A 15,366-nucleotide genomic window follows, 5' to 3' on the forward strand; every position below is an offset into this window, starting at 1 on the left:
CCTCCAACAAGGCCCGTGTGCGCTACAGAGGCCATCAGAGCATATACTGCACAGAATTCCCGTCACTGCCGCCGACCGTGAGCGAGCCGGCCCAATGAGGAGCATTGGGCTATTCGGCCACAGGCTGCACCACAGAGCACGCACTTGTCTGCTGTTGGGATGAGTCGAGGCTGGGGCGCGACGCCGCCTGTTGCCAAATAGGCCACAGTGCACATTTCCCTGCAGAGGGGCAACATTAGGAGCTGGCTACTCTTCCCCCCCCCCCCCCCCCCCCCCCCAAGGCCGCTCAGAGGCTGGCTAACTCAGCATAGGGTGCCTATTCTGGCCTGCCTCGCTCAACGCCACAGGTTGGCTCATTTAGATTCTGCTCGATTTCATTTCATGACTGTGTGCGGTGCAGCTGTACAGCAAGGAGGGACTGGAAGGGTTGGGGGGAGCGGGGTGATGATAGAGAGAGGAATCAGTCGTGGAAGAAAATGGTTCCGCAGCCATTTCTAAAACTATTGTGAACCAAGATCTCAAACGCAGATCAACACACTGACGATCTCCACCAGTGCTTTTAATCCTAACCGGGCCATCTCTTTGGAGTTGGTGGGGGCGAGTGAGATGGGGGGGGGGGGGGAGGGATTGGAGGAGTGGCTTATACATCATTTACCCATCTTCGGGAGGAATAATCCCTCGCCCCCTTCACACACACACACACACATTCTGGGGCGTCAAACACTCTCGAAGGATATCTTTCGTCTTGCGTTTCCTCTCTCAAAACATAAAATATAAACACAACCAGCGCTGGAGGCAGGGCGGAGGGGGTTAGGGTAGGGGGGGGGGGTCAGTCGTCAATGCATATTATTTCGCCGCTCTTCTCTTCCTTCTTTTCCACATTCGCTCCGTCCTTGCTGCTCTCCTTTTTCTCTAAGGCAGAAGGACCGTTCGACGCTGAAAAAAAGAGGGGAAGGAAAAGAAAGAGAGAGAGAGAGACAGAGATCATTCAAGATGTAACCAGGACATTTTCAGTAACTCTAGCAGGTACTTTCCATTAAGGGCCCAGATACCCTCTTTGGTCTTCTACGTCTTTATTTCAAGGCCTGCTTCTCGGCGTCGAGGGGTCTGGGTCTGACGGGATCCTCTGTGCAGTTGTCCGTTCTGATAACACTCTGGTCAGACCCCATGTGAAGTAACTGGGTCCAGTTCTGGGCCCCGCCCCTCAGGGAGGATATATCGGCATTGGAGGCGGAGCAGCACAGATTCACCAGAATGGTACCCGGGGCTAAAAGGGTTAAATTATGAGGGACAGGTCGCACAGACTGGGTTTGTATTTCCTCGAATGTAGAAGATTAAGGGCCGATCTGACTGAGGTGTTTAAGATGATTGAGAAACTGTTTCCTCTGGTGGGGTGGAATCCAGAACAAGGGGCGTAACATTAAAATTAGAGCCAGGCCGTTCAGGGGTGATGTCAGGAATCACTTCTTCACACAAAGGGCGGTGGGAATCTGGAACTCTCTCTCTCCCCCACCCCCCTCAAAAGCTGTCGAGGCTGGGGGGGGTCAACTGAAAATTTCACAACTGAGATTGATAAGATTTTTGTTGGGTACTGAGGGATACGGAACCAAGGCGGGTAGAAGGAGTTAAGATACAGATCAGCCACAATCTCATTGAATGGCGGAGCAGGCTCGAGGGGCTGAATGGCCGACTCCTATTTCTTAGATTGCCTCATGATACGATGACTGGGCCATTCGAACCTGCGCAGGGCCACTTCAGAGGGGCACTGGGGGGATCTCACTATGCAGTGGTGAGACTGCGGGCAGACTGGGTGAAGCCCGATGGTGACCCTTCCCTGGGGAGGGGGGGGGGGGCTGAGAGCGCACCAGTTCTCACCCGAGAGAGCACGGGTAGTTTATTCAACTGTGTGGGAGATGGGAGCAGCGCGGCCAATCCCCTCCCCGTATCTGCCACCCCCGCTAGGTGTCAGTGATGAGGGACAGTGATGGGGAGCTGGGATCCCGCCTGCCCTCGCCCTGGTGTCCTGTGGCAAGAGTGCTGACTCCCTCCCGTGCTGCCTGGCCACATGGTAGCAGGGGACCCTGTGTTCTGCGTAGCTTCCAGTGGCAGCCGTTAGCTGCAGACTGATAAAATAAGGACGTGGAAGACTTTAGATCCATAAAACACTCAGGAGACTGAAAGCACCGATATTCCTTCCTCCCCCCCCCCCCCCGCCCCGCTCGCTCCCAACATAAGATGAATAACGGAGCATGATGAACGGTAAAGACACCATCATAACAAGCGCTTTAAAAAACATCAAAAGAGCTGGAACTCTGCGACCAAACAGATACACACGTCGAACCGCTTGATCAATAGAATTAAAGAGCCCTGTCTGATCTTTTCCCTTCCCCCCAGCACACAGGGACAGTGAGTAGGAGATTCCTGTCTGATCTCCCCCAGGGGCATTGCGGCTAATTGTGGCACCTCAATTAAGATCTGCTAGCCCTGGGCCCCTCCTGCGCTGCACCGCACGGCTCGGGAGACACTGGAGATTGAGGTTAGCAGGGGCATCCAGGCCAGGTTTTCCCAAGAAGCTTATCGAAAAAAAATCCCAGCACACGTTCAGACTATAGTTCAGGGGTTTACCACACACACACACAAAGCCATAATTGTATTCCTCACCTGATACTGAACTCAATGTTTACATCATTGCTATAACCTGCACACTGCTTTCGTAAACCCGTCATCTGTCGATACCCAAAGCACTGACAGAATACACGGGACACCTCACCAGTGTGGTTTGTTGCCTGCACAACAGGCTCAATGCAGAACCACACGCCACAGGAGGCGGCCATTCGGCCCACCGTGCCAGTACTAGCTCTCTGAAACAACGTTCCAATCAGTCCCGCTCCCTCCTGCTCTTTCCCCATAGCACGCCGATTTTTTTCCTTTTCGAAGTATTTATCCAATTCCCCTTTTGAAAGTTACTACTGAATCTGTTTCCACTGCCCTTCCAGATTGCAACAGCTCGCTGCAAAATAAATTCTCCTCACTACCCACTGGTTCTTTTGCCAATGACCTCTGGTTACTGGCCCACTACCCTCACCCGGCCAGGGAAAAAGAGCGAGGGGTGGGGTGGTTGCTTTAATTGGTCCCGAGAGCGCACAGGTACAATTGTGCGCGTGTCTGTGTGCGTGCGTGCGAGAGGAAGTAAGTGTGTGCAGTCGGTCTCGGTGCATGTAGGGGCGTGTGCTTGGTGGCAAGGTTGGGCGAAAATGGCGCTGACTTAAAGAACAGGATCAGTCCCGGCTGGGGCGCCTTCAGGGTTGAATTGTCCTGCCCAAACTTGCAGGAGGAATCCAGCCGGGCTGAGCTACCGTGGGGCGGCCTGTGCCCACGTGATCGGCTGGCAGCCAGTGCCTTCGGGAGAGGTGGGGGTGAGAAATCTGAGGAAGGGCACTCACTCGTGCACAGAGCAGGCAGCCCCGTTGCTGCAGCCTCACACTGTCCCTGGAGCCATTCGCTGGCACTTCCCCACCTCACTTGCAGCCTCTAGTGGCAAGTGGTGGGAACACACGGTTTACCAGCAAGCCGGCAATAACAACTCATCACTCACGTGACGATGTCTAATTTAGACGCTGGCAGTTTCAGTAAATGGTATCGCACTGGTGTTGAGCAACTCTCGATCACTAATTCAATATTTGCAAGGCTTGGACACACCCCAGAAAGCAAACTCGAGGTTATTCAGGAACCGGGTGATAGATCAGTGGGTGAAGGCACCAGCCCTTCACCAGGTTCAATTTCCCCCTCCGCACATATCGACCCGGAGGGGCAGGCTTCAGATCCAAAGGAAGACAGACTTGCATTTCTATAGCGCTTTTCACAACCACCGTTTCGCCCAAAGCGCTTTACAGCCAATGAAGTACTTTTGGAGTGTAGTCACAGTTGTATTGTGGGAAACACAGCAGCCAATTTGTGCACAGCAAGCTCCCACAAACAGCAATGTGATAATGACCCAGATCATCTGTTTTTTTGTTGTTGATTGAGGGATAAATATTGGCCCCAGGACACCGGGAAGAACTCCCCTGCTCTTCTTCGAAATAGTGCCGTGGGATCCTTTTGCGACCACCTGAGAGCAGACGGGGCCTTGGTTTGGCGTCTCATCCGAAAGATGGCACCTCCGACAGTGCGGCGCTCCCTCAGCACTGCACTGGGAATGTCAGCTTAGATTTTTGTCCTCAAGTCTCTGGAGTGGGACTTGAACCCACGACCTTCTGACTCAGAGGCGAGAGAGAGAGTGCTGCCCAATGAGCCGCGGCTGACACAGCCACCTGGAGGGGTAGGCTTCAGTTCCAATTGGAAGCTGGGAGTGTTGGGCTTTAATTCCACTTGTACAAATTGCTGTTCTTCCCGAGAACCCAGAGGGCCCCACCGCCCTGTCCTCGAATGGTGCCCACCCAAACACTTTCCCGTAGGGAGCGCGGGGCAGCACTTCGGAGTGAGAAACCTGGCCGATTTAACTCCCTCCGTGGCCCCGAGGCTGTTTGTTGCTGCCCCCCCCCCCCCCCCCCGCAGGGGTCAGCTAACTCAGCACAGACCCAGGGCAATGGGATCTGGGGCCTTAGCTACACACTGCTTAAACCCAGCGGGGAGAGACAGGCAAGTACCACAGACGACCCCAAACTCCCTTTCACTCAATCCCCGAGGAGCCACCATTTCTCGGAGGCGAATGGAAAAATGTTCCGGAGTTTTCAATCGTTACACAATCCTCGGCGAAATAAGAATCAAAATCAAACTGTTTCTAACCTTAACCCCAACCGCTAAACACTCACCCCAACTCATTATTCCACACTTTATACAGTCCCGAGTGAAATATTCCAGCCCATTATTCCTGGTATCTAGAAGCTAAAAATTACTCATGTTAACCCTAATCATAGAATCAGAGAAATTTACAGCACGGAAGGAGGCCATTCGGCCCATCGTGTCCGCGCCGGCCGACAAAGAGCCACCCAGTCTAATCCCACTTTCCAGCTCTGGGTCCGTAGCCCTGCAGGTTACGGTACTTCAGGCGCACATCCAAGTACTTTTTAAATGTGGTGAGGGTTTCTGCCTCTACCACCCTTTCAGGCAGTGAGTTCCAGACTCCCACCACCCTCTGGGTGAAAAAAGTTCTCCTCAAATCCCCTCCAATCGATCTACCAATTACTTTAAATCTATGCCCCCTGGTTATTGACATCTCTGCCAAGGGAAATAGTTCCTTCCTATTCACTCTATCTAGGCCCCTCACGATGTTGCTCTGTTAACTATTTTAGTGCAGGCATTGGTTTAAGAAGAGCGGTCATGTTGCAAGAGCACGTGATGCGTTCAACCTCTCGCTAATTCCAATCCTAACGCTACTGCCCACACACCCGACCCTAACCCTAAACCGTGCAGTGTCAATAATCACTAGCATTTTAACGTACGAGGTGACCTGCGCCTTGTGCGAGACTGTTCACAGTACTTTGACTGCACGCAAGCAAGCGTGCAAAGTTTACGAATGAAGATTGCAGCGTCAGCGAGTCATCGGCTGAGCCTGGGCCGCCCAGGAGGTGAATCAGGCTCGTCTGCCATCCCGTGGACAAGGACCAACGATTGGACAAATGGTAGTTAGCGAGCGAGCAGGCATTGGGATAGAGCTCTCACCAGCAGGACCCGTGGGGGAAACGACCACTGACTTTTAATGCTCCGGATAACATTCTTATTACTGGATCCCCTTGAGCGGAGATCTCCAAACTAAATCGCTTGGGGTTTAGAGAGGGCGAAGAGCCAATTAACGGGTGCAATTTTATTGAACTCTTAACTGGGCAACGGCGGAACAGCTCCAGACAGCTGTTAGGGTGCTGGCTGAATGGCATGACGCACGATAACCCAAGTCACAGGCCTTTGGTCAACCAGTCACATGCATGCGTTAACTTGACTCCTGCCTGGAGCTTGGCTCGGTAGTTTCTCCACTGGCAGCGGTCGGGACTTGCTGAATATTTTGGGGGAAGGCGATATAAATAAATAAGGTAACTGAGCAGGGAAGAACGTGGCTGGCTCAACTACATTCCCCCCCCCCCACTACCCCTGCCCCCCACAGGGAGCCCTTGACCTTGACTACGGGAGGTGCAGAGTACAGGGTAGCACTCTGGGGGCAAATGAGAAGTGAGAGGCCTGCCGAAGGTCTCCGCGCTCACTCTCTTGGCTGCTGCACACGGCTGTGCGGTGCACTGAAAGAGCTAAAGGCATAAAAAGAGGCCACGTGAATGCGGTTTTTTGGGGGGGGGGGGGGGCGGGTTTCCTCCTCTGCTGAAAGCGAGGTGGGGGGAGAAAGAGAGGGGGGGGGGGGCACCACAGGTCGCCCTCCAACACCTCACCCAAGCAGTGGGTCTTTGGGAGTGGAGCCCGGGTGACCCGTTTTGTTTGGCTATTCAACCACAGCGGGCATTACAGCCGGGTGACCGATCCTGTGGGTCGTCTCTGGTCCGCACCGTCTGAACGGTGGGGGTGGGGAAGATGCCGCGATGTGCTATTAAAAGGAGTCCTGATGGTGAGAGTCTCCCCCTTTTCAACGCTACTGAACATGCAAAAAAACAAAAAGACAAGATGGATGAGAGGCGGCGCTTAAAAAGCACCAGCGAGACACACAGGGGATGTGAGTGGGATGGTAGTTGATGCTGCACCTGCGGTTCCCAGCGTGTTAGTAGGAAGCTTGCCGTTACTGAAAGAGGTGGGCCTCTGGGTGGGAGGCTGCGGAAAAGGCTGCGGGAGGGTGAGGTGTCCCAGGCTTGGGGGCGCTCCAGAAGTGGGAAGCTGAATGCTCGCTGCTGGGGGGAACTGTACGGGGTCTTGTGCAGAATGGAAGGGAAAGAAAGGGAAGGGAAAGGAAGACAGGAAGGGAGGGGACAGATGGGAAAGAAGGGGGAGGGATAGGAATGTTAGGAAGGAAAAGAAGGAGAAAAAAAAAAGGAACAACCCATTTGTTAGTGCAAAAAGAAAGCCAAATGAGACACACCAGACTCCGACGCATCTGTGAACGCAAAGGACTTTACCCAGAATCAATTCATGCCTTTTGATTTGCCTCCCCTTCCCCTCCCAAACCCGAAGAAGCTGGCCCCTTGTGGTGTGCTTCAATGGGCGACGGCAGGACTCTGGCATTCGACTGTGGAGGGCATCACAGCGTATCCCGATCCTGCCCGACCCAGCATCCGCACGCGCTTTCCAGGGAGGGGGTCGCTGAAATCAGTGGCGGAGATCCACCCACTCTCCCCTCCCCACAGCCCAGCGGTGCTGAGGCCAACTCGCACACCACGACCGCTGCCCCAGCGCACGCCGCGGGTGGGAAATCGAATCTGCGGGCCTTCTCTGGTCCGGTGCGTCCCGATCCCCACAGCGAAGCACTGGCGAGGTTTCGGAGGGCAGCCATTTTACTGGCGGTGGAGAGATCCTCGCTAGCCGCGTCATAAAACGCTGATGCCGTGCACGCGCACACACTGCCCGCTGCTGGTCGGTGAACAGAGGGGCGGGGGAGGGGAGTGGGATGAGCGGAGGGTCGGGCAAACAAGGTACAGGCAGAACGAAAGAACGCGGGACCTAAAACCAGATGCACAGCAAGGCCCCTCCCCCTGTCTGGAGTACAGAAAGGACATCACCATCCCTGAGGGTGGCAGGGAGAGAGTACCCGCTGCCCAGCAGTGAATGGGCCAGGCCTGGTCCTCACTGGAAGGGAGGGGACTTCTGTGCCCGATTGAAGCTTTCAGAATTACGATGGGAATAGAAGCCAGTTGATTCAGAGTGCAGAACATGGGAAGGGTGGGGCTGGGGAACTATAGGAGTAAAGAGGCAGAACCACGTCATATAAAAATGAATAGATGTATTCAATTCATCTTTATTTAGAAGTACGATACCAGAACTGAGAGGTTGTAACCATCCAAGACAAGACTGAGGGGTGACCTGATAGAGGCATTTACAATTATGAAGGGGTTCAATAGGGCAGACATAGAGAAGATGTTTCCATCTGTGAGGGAGAACAGAACTCGGGGCCATCAATATAAGATAGTCAGCAATAAATCCAGTGGGGAATTCAGGAGTAACCTCTTTAGCCAGAGAGGCGTGAATGTGGAACTCGCTACCACCTGGGGTTGTTGAGGCGAATGAGACATTTAGGGGGAAGCTGGATAAACACATGAGAGAACACGGGTTAGAAGGATCTGCTGATGGGGTGAGATGAAGAGGGGTGAGAAGAGGCTCGAGTGGAGCATAAACACTAGTTGGGTCGAATGGCCTGTTTCTGTGCTGTAATATTATGTATTGGGATGGAGGGGGTAGGGGTTAGATCTCGTATGTCAGGGATGGGGATCGGGGTGGGGATTCCACACCTGGAGTACTGTATACAGTTTCGGTCTCCGTATTTAAGGAAGGATATACTTGCATTGGAGGCAGTTCAGAGAAGGTTCACTCGGTTGATTCCGGAGATGAGGGGGTTGTCTTATGAAGAAAAGTTCAGTAGGTTGGGCCTGGACTCATTGGAGTTCAGAAGAATGAGAGGTGATCTTATTGAAACGTATAAGATTCTGAGGGGGCTTGACAGGGTGGATACAGAGAGGATGTTTCCCCTCGTGGGGGAATCTAGAACTAGGGGGCATAGTCTCAGAATAAGGGGCCGCCCATTTAGGACTGAGATGAGGAGGAATTTCTTCTCTCAGGGGTTGTGAATCTGTGGTATTCTCTGCCCCAGAGAGCTGTGGAGGCTGGGTCATTCAATATATTTAAGGTGGAGATAGACAGATTTTTGAATGATAAGGGAGTCAAGGGTTATGGGGAGTGGAAGTGGAGTTGAGTCCATGATCTTATTGATTGGCAGAGCAGGCTCGAGGGGCCAAATGGTCGACTCCTGCTCCTATTTCTTATAACAACAACTTTTATTTATATAGCACCTTTAACGTAGTAAAACTATTTTATAATTAAAAAAAAATTATGTTCTTATGATTCGCCCTCCGTTCATTCAGAAAATCATCTCTCTGGGAATGAGTTAGCAAGGAAGGACGGTCACAGAAGTGAGTAATGCAACTGGGAGGGGAGGAGGTGGTTTCCATATGTTGCTGGAGAGACGGGGGTAGGGGGAAGCGGGTGGAAGAGGCGGTTTGTGTGTGTGTGTGTGTGTGTGTGTGTAACAGGATCGCAGGTATGTGGAATTCAGATCACCCAAAGCGGAGGAGGGTCGGATGGCCATTTCCAGCGCACCTGCTGATTTCGCGGACCCTCGCTCAAGTTAAAGCGAGACCTCATGCGGCGAAATTGCACGAAGGGATTTATTCCAGCCAGCCGGCAGTGTGATCGCACCGTGCTGCTCTCGAGACAAAACTCCACTTTGAAAGCCATCCCTCCCTGCACAGGCCAAATGTCGGGAATTAATAAGGTCTGGAATGGGATGGGGGCGGGGCCAAATAACGAGAGAGGGCCTGCCCGGTGAATTAAAGCCAACCAGTTTGGAGACTGGTGTTGTCATTTTGATAATGGCTGTGCATGAGTCAATCTCCACACAGTATGTATAGCATGTGCCAGCTCCCAGTAACAACGGACAGCAGATGAGAAGCCCACCGTTTTGGGGCAACGTTTCAACCCCCACCTGCGTGCTTCCTTATCCCCCTTCCGCCTCGCCCCCTGGCTTGTGCTGGTGGGGTAGAGTGCTGTGGGAGCTTGTCCGACCTCTAGTGCCTTGCCACGCGCGAGCCTAGACACGGGGATGTCAGCCACATACACGTGCACACCTTGCAGCAAGGGGTGGTGGGGACAGTGATCATCTGCTCCCTCGCTCATGGATACAGCATCCCTCCAGTTTAGCACTGCTCCAGCTGAATTAACAGCGAGCTCAGCACAGTCCAACCACTGAATCTGGACCTCTGGCTTGGATTCGTCATCGCCAAACAGGCCAAGATTATTGTTCTCTTAAACCTGGATATTAGCATGCGGAAAGCTTTGATTTTAAGCGTTCAATTGTGCCTGGCACATACATTATGTACTAGACTTAATAAACCACATTGCAGAGGCTGCGATAGTTGCCGATTCAGTTTCAGGGAAAATCACTCTTAAGTTGGACCACCATCTGAATCCTCTTGACGGGAATCACCGCAGTATCCCCGTGTAAAATAACCGGCTGACACACTCTTGGTATTGTGACACTGTTATCACCTCGAACACAGCACGTGCCTCGTCCATCCTGAGGGGGTGGGGGTTCTTTACTGCACGAGAAGCAGGAACCCCAGGGCCAGTTCTCTCCCAGGGCAGAGGGGTGCTGTTGATCAGAGTGTCACAGCCCCGGCTGGGGTCAGTCACCTTGGCACAGGTCAAGGAGGCAGACCAAGCCACGATGCCCGGCTTCAGTAGCAGGCTTGGAGACACCTTGCCCAGGCATGGCTCCACGCGCCGTGCCCAGGTGCGGCCTGGATCCCATACACAAGGGGGAGAAAGCAGCAGGCCAGCCTGTGGGAATCTTAACCCCTTAACCTTCAGTCTTGTGTTGAGGGGTACTTTGTTGCCCCCGTGACGGCTTCCTGTGTGTGACCCCCGACCCACAATCCCCTTGCCCACACTGGCCTTCCCTTGCCCACCATGGCGGAGGGAATCTTTGGCTCAGTGGCATCGTTACCCGCCTCGGTGTCGAGTTCGAATCCCCGCCCTGGACAGTCCCGGGGGCGGGGAGACCGGAGCTCCGACTCTGACATCCAGTGGGATACCTGCATCCGATGGCCCTCTTCATCGTATGGGTTGCGGGAGCGCATAAACCCCTCCCACCGTACAGGACTAAACCCACCCCCGATTGGCTGGCACAAGAAGTGCTCACAGCCGTGGAAGGAGCGGTCAGGTTGCGAGTGTAATGTATGCACTCACAGATTTGTACAGCTTGACTACAAAATAGTTGTAGAGCTGTTGAAGGGGCTGCTTCTCAAATTCTGGCTGCACTTCAGTCCCACACTCCTGATCTTTGGGCACCCTGTGCGGAGGGGAGCGGGCAGGTCGGAAGGCCTCCTCGTAGGACTGCTCCTGGGCATGGCCAAGGGGGCCATCAGCCGGTCCAGGCAGCGGGCGGTCGAGGGGGTCGTTCAGCCCGACTGCCTGCCTCTCTTCCGCGGTTACATCCGAGCCAGGGTGTCCCTGGAGATGAAGCACGCGGTGTCCACCACTACGCTCGCGGCCTTCCACGAGAGGTGGGCGCTGGAGGGACTGGAGTGCATCATCACCCCCGGGAACAAGAATTTAATTTAATCTGTTTAATGTCTAAAGTTTAATTGTGGCGGTTTTAGTGCCCCTCCCCCCCCCTTTAACCAGGGGGCACTAAATTTACAGGTGCAACTTAAAATAGTGGTAGAGCTTTTGAGTTAGCCAGTCACATGATGTTCACAAGACTCAATAAAACCTCGGCCAGTTGGGTTCGGTGATTCTCAGCCTGGTGGATGAACTGGTAATATGTAGTATGACTGTTAAACCTTTTGCTAATACACCAACTAGTTCTTAATAGCAATGTGTTGCTATGAATTCTTAAGCAAAGTTCCCATGAAGCAAATACATTACAGAGACCGAGACTGTTAATCCGCCCCCGCGAATCCTTTGTCTAATTCGCACTGTTCTCCGAAGGGAAATGCAAAGAAAAGAAAACAATAACCCATTAAGGCCCCCTTCACATCCCAGCCACGGCACGGTTAATCAATCAGAAATGGCAAATGCCTCATTCTAGGTCACTAACCTGTTACAAAGGAGCCTCCTGGCACCTGACCGAAATTCATCGGGCCTCCTGGCGTGCTCACAGGCGCGAGTGGCCCAAAAGAGCCACCGTAGGTGTGAGACGTCGCGTACGGGCCTGGCGGGAAGGTCTGGGAAACAATTAAAAAAAAAACAAATACAAGTTAAACATGTACAGTTTATATTTTATTCCTATTACAGCATAGGCAAAGAGAGAGATTTGAACAAGCGCTAGTCGTGAGCTGAGAGGGGGAGCGGACTTCCACTATGGGGCAGTGTAAAGGGAGCTATGGCGTTGACTGGGTGACACAGGAGCCCAGCTCTGCCTCACGCGTCCCATTAGTTCTGTCCATGAAGGCAGGAATGGCAAGGTTACTTGCTCACACCGCCACCCTGGGAATATTCAAGCAATTACAACTTTGAGAGTGTTCGTTCAGGTTCAGGAACGCCTTGCAACCAGTCAGCATGTGCGTGATTGATGTTTATTTTTCCTATGTTTAAATGTAAAAAATGATGCAGGTACAGCACAGGGTTAGATACAGAGTAAAGCTCCCTCTACACTGTCCCATCAAACACTCCCGGGGCAGGTACAGCACGGGGTTAGATACAGAGTAAAGCTCCCTCTACACTGTCCCATCAAACACTCCCAGGGCAGGTACAGCACGGGGTTAGATACAGAGTAAAGCTCCCTCTATACTTTCCCAGTAAGTTGATCGCAGTTTGTAGAATAAAATTGAGTTGTGAAAGCTATCTAGAGTGAAAAGAATTTAAATACTACCGGACCCAAGTGAGAAATTACAGTCTTAGGAGTAAGAGATAGCAACAGTATGTTTGTTTCTAACCTTCCTTTCTTTCCACTTGTAGGGAAGAGCATAACTAGAGGCCATCAATATAAGACAGTCTCTAATAAATCCAATGGGGAATTCAGAAGAAACTTCTTTACCCAGAGAGTGGTGAGAATGTGGAACTCGCTGCCACAGGGAGAGGTTGAGGCGAATAGTATCGATGTATTTAAGGGGAGGCTGAATAAACACATGAGGGAGAAGGGAATAGAGGGTTATGCTGATAGATTTAGATGAGGAAAGACAGGAGGAGGCTCGAGTGGGGCATAAACGCCAGCATGGACTGGTTGGGCCGAATGGCCTGTTTCTGTGCCGTGTATCCGATGTAATCCTATGGAGTGAAGGTGAACAGGTGGAACGGAGATCAATGACATGAAACGTTAATTCTTGTTGTCGCTAGACTGGACTATTCCAACACACTCCTGGCTGGCCTCTCACATTCTACCCTACGTAAACTAGACATGATCCAAAACTTGGCTGTCCCGTGTCTTAACTCGCACCGAGTCCTGCTCACCCATCACCCGCTGTGCTCACTGACCTACATTGGCTCCCGGTTAAGCAACGCCTCGATTTCAAAATTCTCATCCTTGTTTTCAAAACACTCCGTGGCCCTCGCCCCTCCCCATCTCTGTAATCTCCTCCAGTACCCCCCACCCCAGGAAATATCTGCGCTCCTCAAATTCTATGTTAAAGGCGCTATATAAATAAAACTGGTTGTTGTTGGGAGTGGAGGGTTACGCTAATAGATTTTGATGAGGAAAGATGGGAGGAGGCTCGAATGCAGCCTGGACTGATTGGGCCGAATGGCCTGTTTCTCTGCCGCATATCCTATTATCCTGGAGTTCAGCCTCAGAATGTGCGCAGACGCAGGCGTCATCCGCGTACTGTAGCTAGACGACAGAGGTTGGAGTGGTCTTGGACCTGGCCTGGAGGTGGCGAAGGTTGAACAGGTTCCCACTGGTTCTGCAGTTTAGTTCCACTCCAGCGGTGAGCTTGTTGACTGTGAGGTGGTACATGGCAGCAAGGAAGATTGAGAAGAGGGTTGGAGCGATGATGCAGCCCTGCTTGACCCCGGTCCGGACATGGATTGGGTCTGTAATGGATCCGTTGTTAAGGATCACGGCCTGCATGTCTTCGTGGAGCAGGCGAAGGATGCTGACAAACTTTTGGGGGCATCCGAAACAGGGGAGGACGCTCCATAGACCCTCGCGGTTGACAGTGTCAAAGGTCTTTGTAAGGTCGAAAAAGGCCATGTATAAGGGCTGCTCCCTGCATTTTTCCTGCAGTTGTCGCGCTGCAAAGATAATGTCCATTGTGCCCCATAGGGGACGAAATCCGCACTGTGACTCCCGAGGCATACGAAAGCAGGGGCCTTACGCTAAACATCCGTAAGGTCCTCCACCAGCCTGTCCTCGCCGCACAGCACTGCCCCCCCAGTCATTAAGATCCACGGCGCGACCCTCGACAATGTGGACCATTTCCCATATCTCGAGAGCCTCTTATCAACAAGAGCAGACATTGATGATGAGATTCAACACTGTCGCCAGTGCAGCCTTCGGCCGCCTGAGGAAAAGTGTTCGAAGACCAGGCCCTCAAATCTACCATCAAGCTCATGGTCTACAGGGCTGTAGTAATACCCGCCCCTCCTGTATGGCTCAGAGGCATGGACCATGTACAGTAGACACCAAGTCGCTGGAGATATATCGGTCCTCCCAGGGGATTTGTAGGATCTTGCGGAGACAGATCCTACAAATCCCCTGGGAGGATCGACGCATCAACATCAGCGTCCTCGTCCAGTCTAACATCGAAACACTGACCACACTATCAGCTCCGCTGGGCAGGCCACATAGTTCGCATGCCAGACACGCGACTCCCAAAGCAAGTGCCCTATGCAGAGCTCCTTCACGGCAAACGAGTCAAAGGTGGGCAGCGGAAACTTTACAAGGACACCCTTAAAGCCTCCCCGATAAAGTGCGACATCCCCACCGGCACCTGGGAGTCCCTGGCCAAAGACCAGTCCGCCCTAAGTGGAGGAAGAGCATCCGGGAGGGCGCTGAGCACCTCGAGTCCCAACGCCGAGAGCGTGCAGAAACCAAGCGCAGGCAGCGGAAAGAGCGTGCGGCAAACCTGTCCCACCCACCCCTTCCCTCAACAACTATCTGTCCCACCTGTGACCGAGTCTGTGGCTCTCGTATTGGACTGTTCAGCCACCAAAGAACTCACTTCAGGAGTGGAAACAAGTCTTCCTTGATTCGAGGGACTGCCTATGATAATGATGTCCTATTTAGTCCTATGGCGAGAAGGGGAATAGGGAGACCAATGATGAAACGGTGATTCTGGTTTCTCTCTCTCCCCACAGATGCTGCCCGACCCGCGGAGCTTTTCCAGCAGTTACTGTTGTTCTATCGATGAAAGCAGTTCAGGTTTACAGGGCTGACTTGCCTTGTACTCTTCCACAGGCTGCTAGGCTGGGCGGGGGGGGGGGGTTGGTGTGCGGGCAGGGTGCCTGAGCGTATCCGCGGTCAGATCAAACAGTGGGGGAGGGGTTTAACCGTGCGACGTACCGGCGTGTTGACGGCCTCGCTTCCCTTGTTGGCCAAACGGCTGAGGATGCCACGTTCCGACATCTGGAGGCGAGCGGCGATTGGCGGGACCCGTGAGAGCGTGGAGGGGAGGCGGGTCACATCTGCCTTCATGTCGCTCAGCAGCTCTTCCAGTTGGTTCAGCACTAGGAGACAAGAAGAGCGAGAGAGCTGGTGAGGTCGGACAATTCCCCGGCGTCAGATTT

The 15,366-nt window shown here is 53.0% G+C and overlaps 1 protein-coding gene across 2 annotated transcripts in view; it reads right to left on the reverse strand.

Moving 5' to 3' along the window:
- Window positions 1-268: 268 nt before the first annotated feature.
- LOC139232644 (chromodomain-helicase-DNA-binding protein 3-like) overlaps window positions 269-15,366 on the reverse strand; it is a 115,758-nt gene continuing 100,660 nt past the window's right edge. The window contains exons 38-41 of one of the 2 annotated variants that reach the window (XM_070863094.1): window positions 15,143-15,306; window positions 11,741-11,867; window positions 6,681-6,845; window positions 269-936 (exon numbers count right to left, since the gene is read on the reverse strand). In XM_070863094.1, coding sequence (XP_070719195.1) covers window positions 830-936; window positions 6,681-6,845; window positions 11,741-11,867; window positions 15,143-15,306 — 563 coding nt within the window. In that variant the 3' untranslated portion in view covers window positions 269-829. The remainder of the gene's footprint in view (window positions 937-6,680; window positions 6,846-11,740; window positions 11,868-15,142; window positions 15,307-15,366) is intronic. The other variant, XM_070863093.1, reaches the window with a different exon arrangement.

This window comes from Pristiophorus japonicus, chromosome 20, assembly GCF_044704955.1.
Source record: "Pristiophorus japonicus isolate sPriJap1 chromosome 20, sPriJap1.hap1, whole genome shotgun sequence".
NCBI classification, from domain to species: Eukaryota; Metazoa; Chordata; class Chondrichthyes; family Pristiophoridae; genus Pristiophorus; species Pristiophorus japonicus.